The 12626-nt window shown below is 41.3% G+C and overlaps 1 protein-coding gene across 3 annotated transcripts in view; it reads right to left on the bottom strand.

Moving 5' to 3' along the window:
- Positions 1 to 12626, bottom strand: part of DNAJC13 (DnaJ heat shock protein family (Hsp40) member C13) — a 217204-nt gene that overhangs the window by 51994 nt on the left and 152584 nt on the right. For all 3 annotated transcript variants that reach the window (XM_077269034.1, XM_077269036.1, XM_077269037.1), the window contains 11 exons: positions 10092 to 10154; positions 9897 to 9998; positions 7772 to 7876; positions 7049 to 7251; positions 4921 to 5005; positions 4524 to 4678; positions 3054 to 3099; positions 2374 to 2528; positions 2000 to 2201; positions 1780 to 1895; positions 652 to 730 (listed from right to left, as the gene is read on the bottom strand). In XM_077269034.1, the coding sequence (XP_077125149.1) occupies positions 652 to 730; positions 1780 to 1895; positions 2000 to 2201; positions 2374 to 2528; positions 3054 to 3099; positions 4524 to 4678; positions 4921 to 5005; positions 7049 to 7251; positions 7772 to 7876; positions 9897 to 9998; positions 10092 to 10154 (1311 nt within the window). The remainder of the gene's footprint in view (positions 1 to 651; positions 731 to 1779; positions 1896 to 1999; positions 2202 to 2373; positions 2529 to 3053; positions 3100 to 4523; positions 4679 to 4920; positions 5006 to 7048; positions 7252 to 7771; positions 7877 to 9896; positions 9999 to 10091; positions 10155 to 12626) is intronic.

Here is a 12626-nt window from a genome sequence, read left to right as displayed (position 1 = left end):
CTAATATCAGACTACAAGCAACATTGCGTAATTGCATGAAAATCCTGTCTTGTGCCATTTTTTCCGATTTGGTTTGTCCCTTTCAATGCTTAGACTTTCCTATACTCAGGACTGATCACCAGACTAAGGCCACATTCACACGTTCAGTATTTTACCTCAGTATTTGTAAGCCAAAATCAGGAGCGGAACAATCAGAGGAAAAGTATAATAGAAACACGTCAGCACTTCTGTATTATCACCCACTCCTGATATTGGCTTACAGATACTGAGGTAAAATACTGAACGTGTGAACGTGGCCCAATATAGGACATGGCAGCTCTAATGACATGCCTGTCTCAGTAAATAATTGCATTACCCATAAAATAATAATTTTAGAGCATCATGTTGTAGAGATTTACATTGTGCCTTTTCCTCAGTTATTCCTCCTGGAAACTGATGAACACATTTACAAGATGTGTGTTTGCAAGCCCCTTGGAAAGGTGATGTGTCACATGACCCCCAAACCCGGGGAACAACGTGATCAAAAGAAATGTGCTACACCGGGCAGCAAGTATCAAGTGTTTTATTTTTATGGTGGGCTATGCAATTATTAAGAAGGAGTACTGAACAATCCCTTTAAGACACTTAATAAAACAAAAAATAAATACAAACCCTTCCATCGGGATTCTTGTCTGGATGGTATTTCTGAGCAAGTCTGAAGTAGGCTTTCCTTATCTTACTCTCTTCTTGCCTTAAAAACGCACACAAAAAAAGATGAATTTGTGATGTACACAGTACTAAATCCCACAGAGGGCATGGGGACAGAGATTCAAGCTGCTTAACAGAATGAAGGATACATTTCAGAGATGTTTTGATATGAAAATTGCATTTCTTATTTCATCTAATCCAAATCTGCACATGCAACATCTGAGCCAATTCTCCAGGACGCAGTGTTTGAAGCAGTAAAAAGCTCATAAATACAACGACCGTAAAACACAATGTAGTCAATGCCAAACACATATCCTAAAGATTAAAGCTTCTCCAGAGAAAACTACACAGTTAATAGGAGGTGGGAATTATGTGAATTGAATAGATAAAGGTATATTTCTGATCAGTGGATAGCACTGCTGCTCTGCACCTCTGGAGTCCTGGGTTCAAATCCCACCAAGGACAACATCTACAAGGAGTTTGAATGTTCTCCCCGGGTTTCTTCCAGGTTGTCCAGTTTCCTCCCACACTCCAAAGACATACTGATAGGGAATTTAGATTGTGAGCCCCAATGTCTGAGTGATGTTAATGTCAGTAGCACGCTATGAAAAATGTTGGCGCAGTAGAAGTATAATAAAAAATAAGTGAGGAATATTAGTGGGATCCTCACCAATTGGGATATTCGGGGCCCAAGTCCGGTCATGCACACCAGTCCATTCATTTCAATGGGATTGATGGAGAAGCAATCTTCCCTCAGTCTCATGAAAATGAACTGAGTAGCGGTCAAGCATGCACAGCACCGCTGCATCACAACAGGGACTTAGGGACCCCTATTCTCAAAATTAGTGGAAGTCCCAGTGGTCAGGACAAAAGAATCTTACAATTATCATCTATGCTTGGATTCGGTGCTAAATGTATTAAAGAGGCAAAACCATTGAAGGAGATATTCCCATTGGTAGAGCGATTATTATACTACTTTTTATATGAGGTGTCGGTGAAGTTTTCTCTGTGAGCATCTCCCTGTAGAGAAGAATGGACAATACATTTTTTTTATCACACTAACACTTGCGGGAATAGTATTCTTGAACTTACGGGCCTTGTCCCTTAGGAAGACCAAGAACTTCATAGGCATCATCAATGGACATACTTGGAGGCTTTTTCTCCACTTCTCTTTTCCATGCATCCAAAGTGTCCTTCAGAAGTTTCACCTGATAAGTGAAAAAACACAACTAATATTACCTAGATACACGTGTCATGCAGACATATTCGCAAGAAACAAAAAATTGTAAAAGACAATGTGTTTGTCACTTACCGGATCCTTAATAGGCCAGTTTGGAAATCTTAACGTGTCACAGAAATGTTTCAGGTAGTAGATGTTGCAGAAAAGCTCATTCTCCAGTTGGGGATAGTTGATGACTGGGATGGGACAGTACTGGTAAAGTGCCCTGGTGTTACTCTGGAGTCGTGGGCTGAAGTCGGCTAAGTGGGCAGCAATCTTCTCAATCATGAGTCGCCTGGAAATCATCAACAGAACAACAGTATTAACAGACTGACAAATTGTGGATGTTTGGTTGCCAGATTTTTTCAGAGTTATTGGTCTGACTACTTTATGCCAAAGTTGACAACTAAGTGCTAAATCATGAGAAAAGAAGTGTGAATACGACTGGTATTTAAAGAGATACATACCTCATTTCACTGCTCCAAATAGCTTCTGGGGTATCAAACTCTCCAAGAAAAATCTCTGAAAACCTTTCAGGCTCGTAATTTTCAAGGTAGCATACCATAGCTTCAGGAAAAATGTGACCAAGGATGCTCCGTTGAAAGATGTCTGTTCCTTTGTTCTGAAACACATTAACACAATGCCTGTGAAATGTAGTTTATTATCTTACATAAGTTGTCTCAACTTAGCAAGTTTTACCTATCCACAGAAACAGTGGTAACATGCCGATTGCTAGGAGCCACACTGATCCAAAGAACGTGGCTCTGAAGTACCCTTATGAATGGAGAGAAGGCAGTGTTCTTATCATCCAGTTCATGGACTATGGGACTGTAATGCAATGGCAAGCATGCGGGGCCGTCCTTCTATTTAAATGGAGCAGTTCAGAGCCTAGTTCTGGTATCAGACAAGGTCTCAAAGGTGGTACCCCCATCGATGAACAAGTTATCTGCAGATAAGTGAAAGTCAGCGGCTCCTGGGAGAAATAATATTCACTTTCTCCTGTCTGCGACACTTAGTACAGTAACCGGTCACCTTCATAAAGCAATCAACCTACAGTTTAAACTTGTATCTGGAGATTGATGGTGTTATCACACCTGTCAGGTTCTCTTTACCTATAGATTTTAGTATTTCTAGACAGTGTCCATACCTCTTCTGATCTGAAGGCTTGTTTAGCATGAGAGTACTTGAGAAATCTAAAATAAAAAAAAGGAAATGCAAATGAAGGTTTTACAACATAATATATTTTAGAATATAATATATTCATTATAAACCTTGGTTACTTCCTTACATAACCTGCACAGTAGGTTGTCTTCTACCAACTGAGGCCCTGATTTATCAAAGCAATTTCCCCAGAATTCTGGCATAAATTGCTTTGAAAAGTAACAAACTGTTACGGCACTGTTATCGGAGTTGTGGAAACATTTTGCAACTTGTGTCTCCCAGCTCTACCAAAATGGTTGGAGCTGGGGTGGGACAAAGGCGCGGTGGGGGATTAACATCAGCGCTCCAGCATGCAGAACTTATTTTGGTTTTTTTAGAACAGAAAAAAAGTAGGCAAAAGGAAAATAAAAATAAAGCCAATCGCTTGTCTGTGAGCTGCCAAACATAGGAGCACTCATTTGGCCCATCGATCCTGTGTTCACTATGAGAGAGCAGTCTCTACACATGTCTGGGCACGGCCTATCGATGGGAGACGGTACAATTGGCAACCCGAAATCGGACATGTTGGATCGATTATTTTGCAGACAATAAATTGGCCAGCGCCCTCATACACACACTGTCGACTGTCGATATTGGCGAGTTCAGACGACATTAGTCTAATGTATATGGGGAGCTTAGAGATGCAATGACATTGCAAAAAAGCTACTAAAATATAACAAAATGCACTCAGCATAGAGAAGCCACGTCGCAGGAGAGGATACGGAGAGGTGAAACTCCCGTGCTCGCCTGTTGTTGGTTCGGGGGAGATCGGAACATGAAAGAATCCGTCGCCCCCTTCGTCCAGATTAAAAAGGTTTAAATCCAGTGTGCCTCCTACGGACACTAAGCTTGAACTGGGTCTCTGGAAGCCAGCATGAGGGTGTATACTGCAGGGGAGGAGCTAACTTTTTTTGTCTTAACTTAGTCAAATTTAGGGTGCATTTACTACCAGTGGCTATTAAACGACTATTGATTGGCTGCCTGTAAGCTAACAGACTGTCAATTAATAGCCGGTAAATAAATTCAGGCTAGGCATCCATGTGCACAGAAAGATCATTAATAGAATCGTTCTGTGCATATAATATTGTTTACACAGGATGATGTGCTGCCGAGAACAATGATTTTTAATCATGCTTAGAAACCATTTCACCTGACGACAAGGCACATGCTTAAAAATCATTTCACCTGACTAACACACATTTTGCTTGTTTGTCGGATGATTGGCAGCCTGTTTAGAAAATTTTATAATCGGGAAACAATCATCTCTACGAACTCTAGTTCCCGTCTATCGGCCAGTGTAAATGCAAGCTACAGTTCTGTTCAATGCTTTGATTCTCAAACTAGCCTGATGACCATATAGAGTGAAGACAAAGTTTGTACATCTGGTCGATGTAGCAATTGTTCAGTGACTCCTTACCTGGCGATAGGAAGCACGTTGGAACCAGTGTACATCATTATAAAGAAGAATACTCCAGTGAGATAGAAACGAGGCAGCTGTGGGTTGTCTTGCATGATGTGATAGAGCAATATGGAAACCTTCTCTACCAGGATGGGGTCAAACGTCAGCAAAAGCTGAGGAATGAAATGGAAACAACTGCATTCAGCCAAGCAGATACACCACAGCAGTGGCCTGAGGGGAAACGTTTCAATGGACGGTGAAAAAAACGTTTAGAGCGAACGAATAATTTCTAAACCTTTTTTTTCACCCTTTGATATTTCATGTATAAAAGAAAAAAAGGTAGATGGGAAGAATTCAGCCCAAAAAAGAAAAAACTTAACTAGGGGTCTGATCATCAGTAATGAAAGATACTGACCTGTGTGATATGAGGAAGGCAAGTGTTATCTGACAGCAATCTTTTGATTTTAGGAAGAGGTCTTATAATGGCATTGTCTTGGTCCCTAGGGGAATAAAAAAGCAAATTTTAAGTCATCAATCACTGATAACTACTGCGAAAATGAAATCATCCATATTCTACAAAGAAGCAGCTGCCGGCGAAACGCGCGTCGGGGTGAGGGAACACTGAGGCGACCACTTCCACTTGGAATACTACTGACACCCTTCATCAAGGTAACTCTACACAGAGCACAACTCTTCGCAACTCGACCCCTTATTTTTATTTCTGTGATTTGAAATAACGTATTATTTATATTCTACAGTGGCTTTGTGCTTACTTATACCACAAATTTACTATTAACCAAAATTACTTACCGTATATACTCGAGTATAAGCCGACCCGAGTATAAGCTGACCCCCCCTAATTTTGCCACAAAAAACTGGGAAAACTTATTGACTCGAGTATAAGCCTAGGGTAGGAAATGCAGCAGCTACCGGTAAATTTCAAAAATAAAAATAGATATATAAATGCGCCATACAATTCATTATTGCCCCATAGATGCTCCATACAATTCATTATTGCCCCATAGATGTCCATACAATTCATTATTGCCCCATAGATGCTCCATACAATTCATTATTGCCCCATAGATGCTCCATACAATTCATTATTGCCCCATAGATGTCCATACAATTCATTATTGCCCCATAGATGTCCATACAATTCATTATTGCCCCATAGATGCTCCATACAATTCATTATTGCCCCATAGATGCTCCATACAATTCATTATTGCCCCATAGATGCTCCATACAATTCATTATTGCCCCATAGATGCTCCATACAATTCATTATTGCCCCATAGATGCTCCATACAATTCATTATTGCCCCATAGATGCTCCATAAATTCATTATTGCCCCATAGATGCTCCATACAATTCATTATTGCCCCATAGATGCTCCATACAATTCATTATTGCCCCATAGATGCTCCATACAATTCATTATTGCCCCATAGATGCTCCATACAATTCATTATTGCCCCATAGATGCTCCATACAATTCATTATTGCCCCATAGATGCTCCATACAATTCATTATTGCCCCATAGATGCTCCATACAATTCATTATTGCCCCATAGATGCTCCATACAATTCATTATTGCCCCATAGATGCTCCATATAATGCGCCATACAATTCATTATTGCCCCATAGATGCTCCATACAATTCATTATTGCCCCATAGATGCTCCATACAATTCATTATTGCCCCATAGATGCTCCATACAATTCATTATTGCCCCATAGATGCTCCATACAATTCATTATTGCCCCATAGATGCTCCAAATAAAACTGTGCCACATTTAATGCTGCTGCTGCTGTAATAAAAAAAAAAAAAAAGTGACATACTCACCTCTCGTCGCTGCCCGCTGCTCCTCGGCGTCCCGTCTCTCCGCACTGACTGTTCAGGCAGAGGGCGGCGTGCACACTAATACGTCATCGCGCCCTCTGACCTCAACAGTCACAGCAAGAGGACGGGAAGACAGAGCGGCGCCCGGCGTGTGGAACGAGGGAAGGTAAATATGAAATACTTACTCCCTGGCTCCTTCTCCCGGACAGATGGTCTCCGGGCACGGCAGCTTCTAACTCTGTCAGCGGTCACTAGTACCGCTCATTACAAGGAATGAATATGCGGCTCCACCCCTATGGGGGTGGAGTCCATACTCATTACTTTAATGAGCGGTACCATGTAACCGCTGAATAGAGGAAGAGCTGTGGCACCCGAAGACCGTGGGACATGCGGGGACCACGTCAGGAACGCCAGGAGTAGGTGAGTATGAGACAGCCTCTCTCCCCCTCACCCGCCGCCGACCATGACTCGAGTATAAGCCGAGAGGGGCACTTTCAGCCCAAAAATTTGGGCTGAAAATCTCGGCTTATACTCGAGTATATACGGTAGATTAATTATGGAAGCAGGCCCAGGCAGGACTGTGGATTTAGTGCCAAAAACTGACAGCATTATAGCTCTGCATCAGACCCGCTGGTGTGAAAAATTACCCAAGTTGGAATATAAACTAGAAAGAATGTATGAAACATTACTTACCTGCTGGGAAAGTATCCACACATGGTTATAAGCATATTTAAGATTAGGGTGGCCAAATCTGTTTCATTCAGAACAGCTTGTCCACTTGCTAGCAAACACCATTTTAATTGAGGGATGACTTGCAGTGGGCGCCAGCCATCCATACCCTGGGCCCAGCAGCGAGTTTTGGTGCTTAACACTCCATTGGCCCAGAATTCTTGCATCTAACACAGAAAAAAACAAATATGAAATTCAGACTGATCCCAAAAGTGCATTAAATGCACAATTTCAGGAAGCTGGAAGCAGGGCATGTCTCCTAAGTATTATGTACAATTTAGGACTTATTTCATATCACGTTGCAGATCATTTTAGTTGAAAAAACAAACAAGAAAAAACATGTATGTGAAGCACAAACATTGTAACTAGTGATGAGAAAGCGTGCTCGGATACAGTGTTATCCTAGCAGGTTCGTATGCTAATAGAGCATCTTCGGCATGCTCGAAAAATATGTTTGCGTCCCCACGGCTGCATGTTTCGCAGCTGGGATTGCCTAACAAACAGGTAATTCCTGCATGTGATGCGGCTACTGAACAGCCACAGCGACTCAAACATACAGTATCTTCAGTGTGCTCAAAAACTATTAGCACACGAGCATTCTCTAATAACACCTTGTCCGAGCACGCTCGCTCATTACTAATTATGACCCATAATAAGTGCTCACTTGTAAATCAGCTGCAAATTTACCTCCACAAAGCTGTACGGACCACTCCTTTCCTTGTCAGCATTGCCAAAATACCATTCCTTCTCACTTTCCCTCTTCATATCAGGAGATGCTTCAATGACGTTGCTCTAGTAAAGAAATCAAATATACAATCTTGCAGACTTGCATAATTAACACATTAGTGACGGAGCCGAATTTTCTAAATCTGACCAGTGTCACTTTATGTGGTAATAACTCTGGAATTCTTCAACAAATCCCAGTGATTTTGAGATTGTTTTTTCGCGACACATACTTTATTATAGTGGTAAATTTAGGTTGATATGTTTTGTGTTTATTTGTAAAAAAAAATATCAGAAATTTGAGAAAAATGTAAAAAATATTAGCAATTTTCAAACTTTGAATGATTATCCCTTTAATCCAGATAGACATTCTACAGAAAAACATTAATAAATACTATTTCCCACATGTCTGCTTTACATCCGCACCATTTGTAAAATGTTATTTTCTTTTGTTAGCATTTTAGGAAATGTAGCAGTAATTTTTCATTTTTTTCAAGGAAATTTACAAAATTTATTTTTTAGGGACTTACCCATGTTTGAAGGAACTTTAGGGGTCCCATATATTGGGAAACCCTCAAAAGTGATACCATTTTACAAACATTTTAAAAACAGACTGAAAACTGCTGTCAGGTTAGTTTATTAACCCTTCAGGTGCTTTTCAGGAATTAATGCAAAGTGGCATGACAGAAATGAAAATGTCTATTTTTACCACCTAAATGCCTCTAACTTCTGAACAGATTACTACAGCTGTCAGACTAAAGGCCGCTTATTTGGTCATGAATTGCCATCGCAAACATCAGGACCACAAAATTATGATCCGAGGGCACCAACTGGGATAAAGAGGAAAGCCCCACACTCAGTTATGATGTAGTCAGTATTGACAGCAGCATCTAAAGCAGGGGTGGAGAATCTTTTTTCTACCAAGGGCCATTTAGATATTTATACCATCCTTTGGCTGCCGTACAAACTCCGCCCACAAAGTACATCCTGACTCTGGCACTGGTTTCAGGATGTAATCTTTCATTGCATGCCCTTCAGTGTTCAGTATTGAACACTGTGTGTATGTGTTAACAGAGCAAGAAGAAATTCATGAGCTGGTTGTAATCAAAATACAGCTCCCTGCCCAAGAATGCGGTCCCTGAGAATCTGCCCGGAGGCCTGATAAAAGGTCATCGAGGGCCGTAAATGGCCCTAAGGCCTGAGGTTCCCCACCCCTGATCTAAGGAGTTAAACAGATTTGGAAGGTGCAAACACTGATCGTGGCTGATGCAGCAAGTTGTCAGCTATAGTGTACAGCCGACAGCTACTGGACTGTCACCTGTATGGGGATGCTATACTCTTATATCTCAGGTCAGTAAAAAGACGTATTGGCGGTCATTAAGGGGTTAATACAAAAATGCTTTGAATACCCTCTCACTATTAATACAAATAAGCTGGCGAATACACACGCAGTGTACAGATACCCAAAATATACAGACCGAAACAAAAACCCACAGCATCATCTCAGAATTGGTCATTTAGTTTTACATAGAGGTTGCCAAAGACAGATATTAGATTAAGGTGGTGGTTTTATGAAGCCAACCCGTATGCCGTATCACTACATATGGACAGTATGGATGGGGGGTTTGGGGTCTGCTTCTATGAGCCAAAAAGAAGTATAGCTCAATACAAACTAACCCCGTTCTGGTGGACTCCAGCCCATGTAACGTTTCTGGAGATGAATAAGCTAGTTACCAAGTTTCCCTAGTCAACAGGCCATGTATCTATATTGTCTGACACGGTCAGCACCGATTACACTGTGAAGTTACATGGCCTTCCAGTTGTCAATTCTTTCATCAATTTCCTGAAAGAATAACAGGAACGGCCCAAAACAGAACTATAAAATTGTTAATACAGACATGTTTAGAGAGCACACAGATCCACTCAGTTTACAAGAACATTACTTGTGGATATTAGTGTTAAAGATATTGCCTGAGGTTAGGAACAGCCCCACTCTTGTCCACGTAGGTGCTATTGCAGATCAGATCCATACACATTTATACAAGTTTAAAAAGGCTACAATTAGAGAAAGCTTCTCAGTCCAACCCACCTGAAGTGGAACCATGGCTCTGCTGGTGTGAAGATGCGCTAAGGTAAGAAGATCAACCAGGATCCTAACTCCATTGGAGTCCATAACATCTTTCACATTTTTCTAGAAAACAAATATCATTTTAAACCAGTGCAAGCAAAAGCAAAATACCAAGTTGTAGTATTTCAGATACCACCCAACTTTTGAGCTACCCACCTTATTAAGAATCAGCTTGTTTAAAAATAAGATGAGCCTGTCCCTTTCCAGTCTGTCAGTGCACTGAAAAAGAGAAGAGAGAAAAAAACCCATGTAAAGACGGGTTACAAAGGATCAAGACGCTTTATTATTTTGGTGTTCTTCTGCATGATTCAGGAATTCCTGCAGTGGGAAAAATCATCTAAGCTCTAGATTTCAACTAGTGATATAAACACATATCATTTATTTTACTCAATTATATAGCGCCATAAATTATGCAGCACTTTACAGACATCATCGCTGTCCCCGATGGGGCTCACAATCTACATTCCCTATCAGTAGGTCTTTGGAGTGTGGGAGGAAACCGGAGAACCCGGAGGAAACCCACGCAAACACGGGGAGAACATACAAACTCCTTGCAGATGTTGTCCTTTATGGGATTTGAACCGAGAACCCCAGTGCAACAAGGCTGCAGTCTTAACCAGTGAGCCACCATGATGCCCTATAAAATGCTCTACTAGACCCATGCTAAAGCACCCTTCATGTTAACTGCTATACCGAACTGTTAACTTAGATATCACAGGTCTACAAGGATAAACATTTTTAAAAGTAACAGGTGATTTTTATATACTTTTGCTGAACTCAGTAAAAATATCGAAAAAATTCCATCATGTACAGTATTTTTAACAAACACTGACTCCGTAAGATTTTCTTGCACCATACTTTGACCTATTTGCGCAACCTTTGTTGGATTATTTTGGTGGCATAAGATTGGTTGCTGTGATTGGCTGCTGTGGGCAGAGAACACTTTCTTATAAAGTTTTCAAAGAGTGTTGTGGTGTCCATAGCGTCCAATCATATCACACCTTTCATTTTACCACAACAGTGTGAGAAATGAAAGCTGTGCTGTGATTCGTTGTTATGGGCATTAAAGACAAACTTTTTTTGGTCTTGCGGAAACGATTCAGGGAACAGGTGCACTGTGAAGTATACACAGTGCCTACAAGTAGTATTCAACCCCCTGCAGATTTAGCAGGTTTACACATTTGGAATTAACTTGGCATTGTGACATTTGGACTGTAGATCAGCCTGGAAGTGTGAAATGCACTGCAGCAAAAAAAGAATGTTATTTCTTTGTTTATTTTTTTTTTAAATTGTGAAAAGTTCTTTCAGAGGGTCATTTATTATTCAACCCCTCAACCCACCAGAATTCTGTTTGGTTCCCCTAAAGTATTAAGAAGTAGTTCAGGCACAAAGAACAACGAGCTTCACATGTTTGGATTAATTATCTCTTTTTCCAGCCTTTTCTGACTATTTAAGACCCTCCCCAAACTTGTGAACAGCACTCATACATGGTCAACATGGGAAAGACAAAGGAGCATTCCAAGGCCATCAGAGACAAGATCATGGAGGGTCACAAGGCTGGCAAGGGGTACAAAACCCTTTCCAAGGAGTTGGGCCTATCTGTCTCCACTGTTGGGAGCATCATCCGGAAGTGGAAGGCTTATGGAACTACTGTTAGCCTTCCATGGCCTGGACAGCCTTTGAAAGTTTCCTCCCGTGCCGAGGCCAGGCTTGTCCAAAGAGTCAAGGCTAACCCAAGGACAACAAGGAAGGAGCTCTGGGAAGATCTCATGGCAGTGGGGACATTGGTTTCAGTCAATACCATAAGTAACGTACTCCACCGCAATGGTCTCCGTTCCAGACGAGCCCGTAAGGTACCTTTACTTTCAAAGCGTCATGTCAAGGCTCGTCTACAGTTTGCTCATGATCACTTGGAGGACTCTGAGACTGACTGGTTCAAGGTTCTCTGGTCTGATGAGACCAAGATCGAGATCTTTGGTGCCAACCACACAAGTGACGTTTGGAGACTGGATGGCACTGCATACGACCCCAAGAATACCATCCCTACAGTCAAGCATGGTGGTGGCAGCATCATGCTGTGGGGCTGTTTCTCAGCCAAGGGGCCTGGCCATCTGGTCCGCATCCATGGGAAGATGGATAGCACGGTCTACCTGGAGATTTTGGCCAAGAACCTCCGCTCCTCCACCAAGGATCTTAAGATGGGTCGTCATTTCATCTTTCAACAAGACAACGACCCAAAGCACACAGCCAAGAAAACCAAGGCCTGGTTCAAGAGGCAAAAAATCAAGGTGTTGCAGTGGCCTAGTCAGTCTCCTGACCTTAACCCAATTGAAAACTTGTGGAATGAGCTCAAGATTAAAGTCCACATGAGACACCCAAAGAACCTAGATAACTTGGAGAAGATCTGCATGGAGGAGTGGGCCAAGATAACTCCAGAGACCTGTGCCGGCCTGATCAGGTCTTATAAAAGACGATTATTAGCTGTAATTGCAAACAAAGGTTATTCCACAAAATATTAAACCTAGGGGTTGAAGAATAATTGACCCACACTTTTATGTTTAAAATTTATAAAAATTTAACTGAGCAACAAAACTTTTTGGTTTGTAAGATTTATGCATCTGTTAATAAATCCTGCTCTTGTTTGAAGTTTGAAGGCTCTAACTTATTTGCATCTTATTAAACCTGCTAAAT

Source organism: Ranitomeya variabilis, chromosome 6 (assembly GCF_051348905.1).
Source record: "Ranitomeya variabilis isolate aRanVar5 chromosome 6, aRanVar5.hap1, whole genome shotgun sequence".
NCBI lineage: Eukaryota > Metazoa > Chordata > Amphibia > Anura > Dendrobatidae > Ranitomeya > Ranitomeya variabilis.
This window is presented reverse-complemented; position numbering and strand designations above follow the sequence as displayed.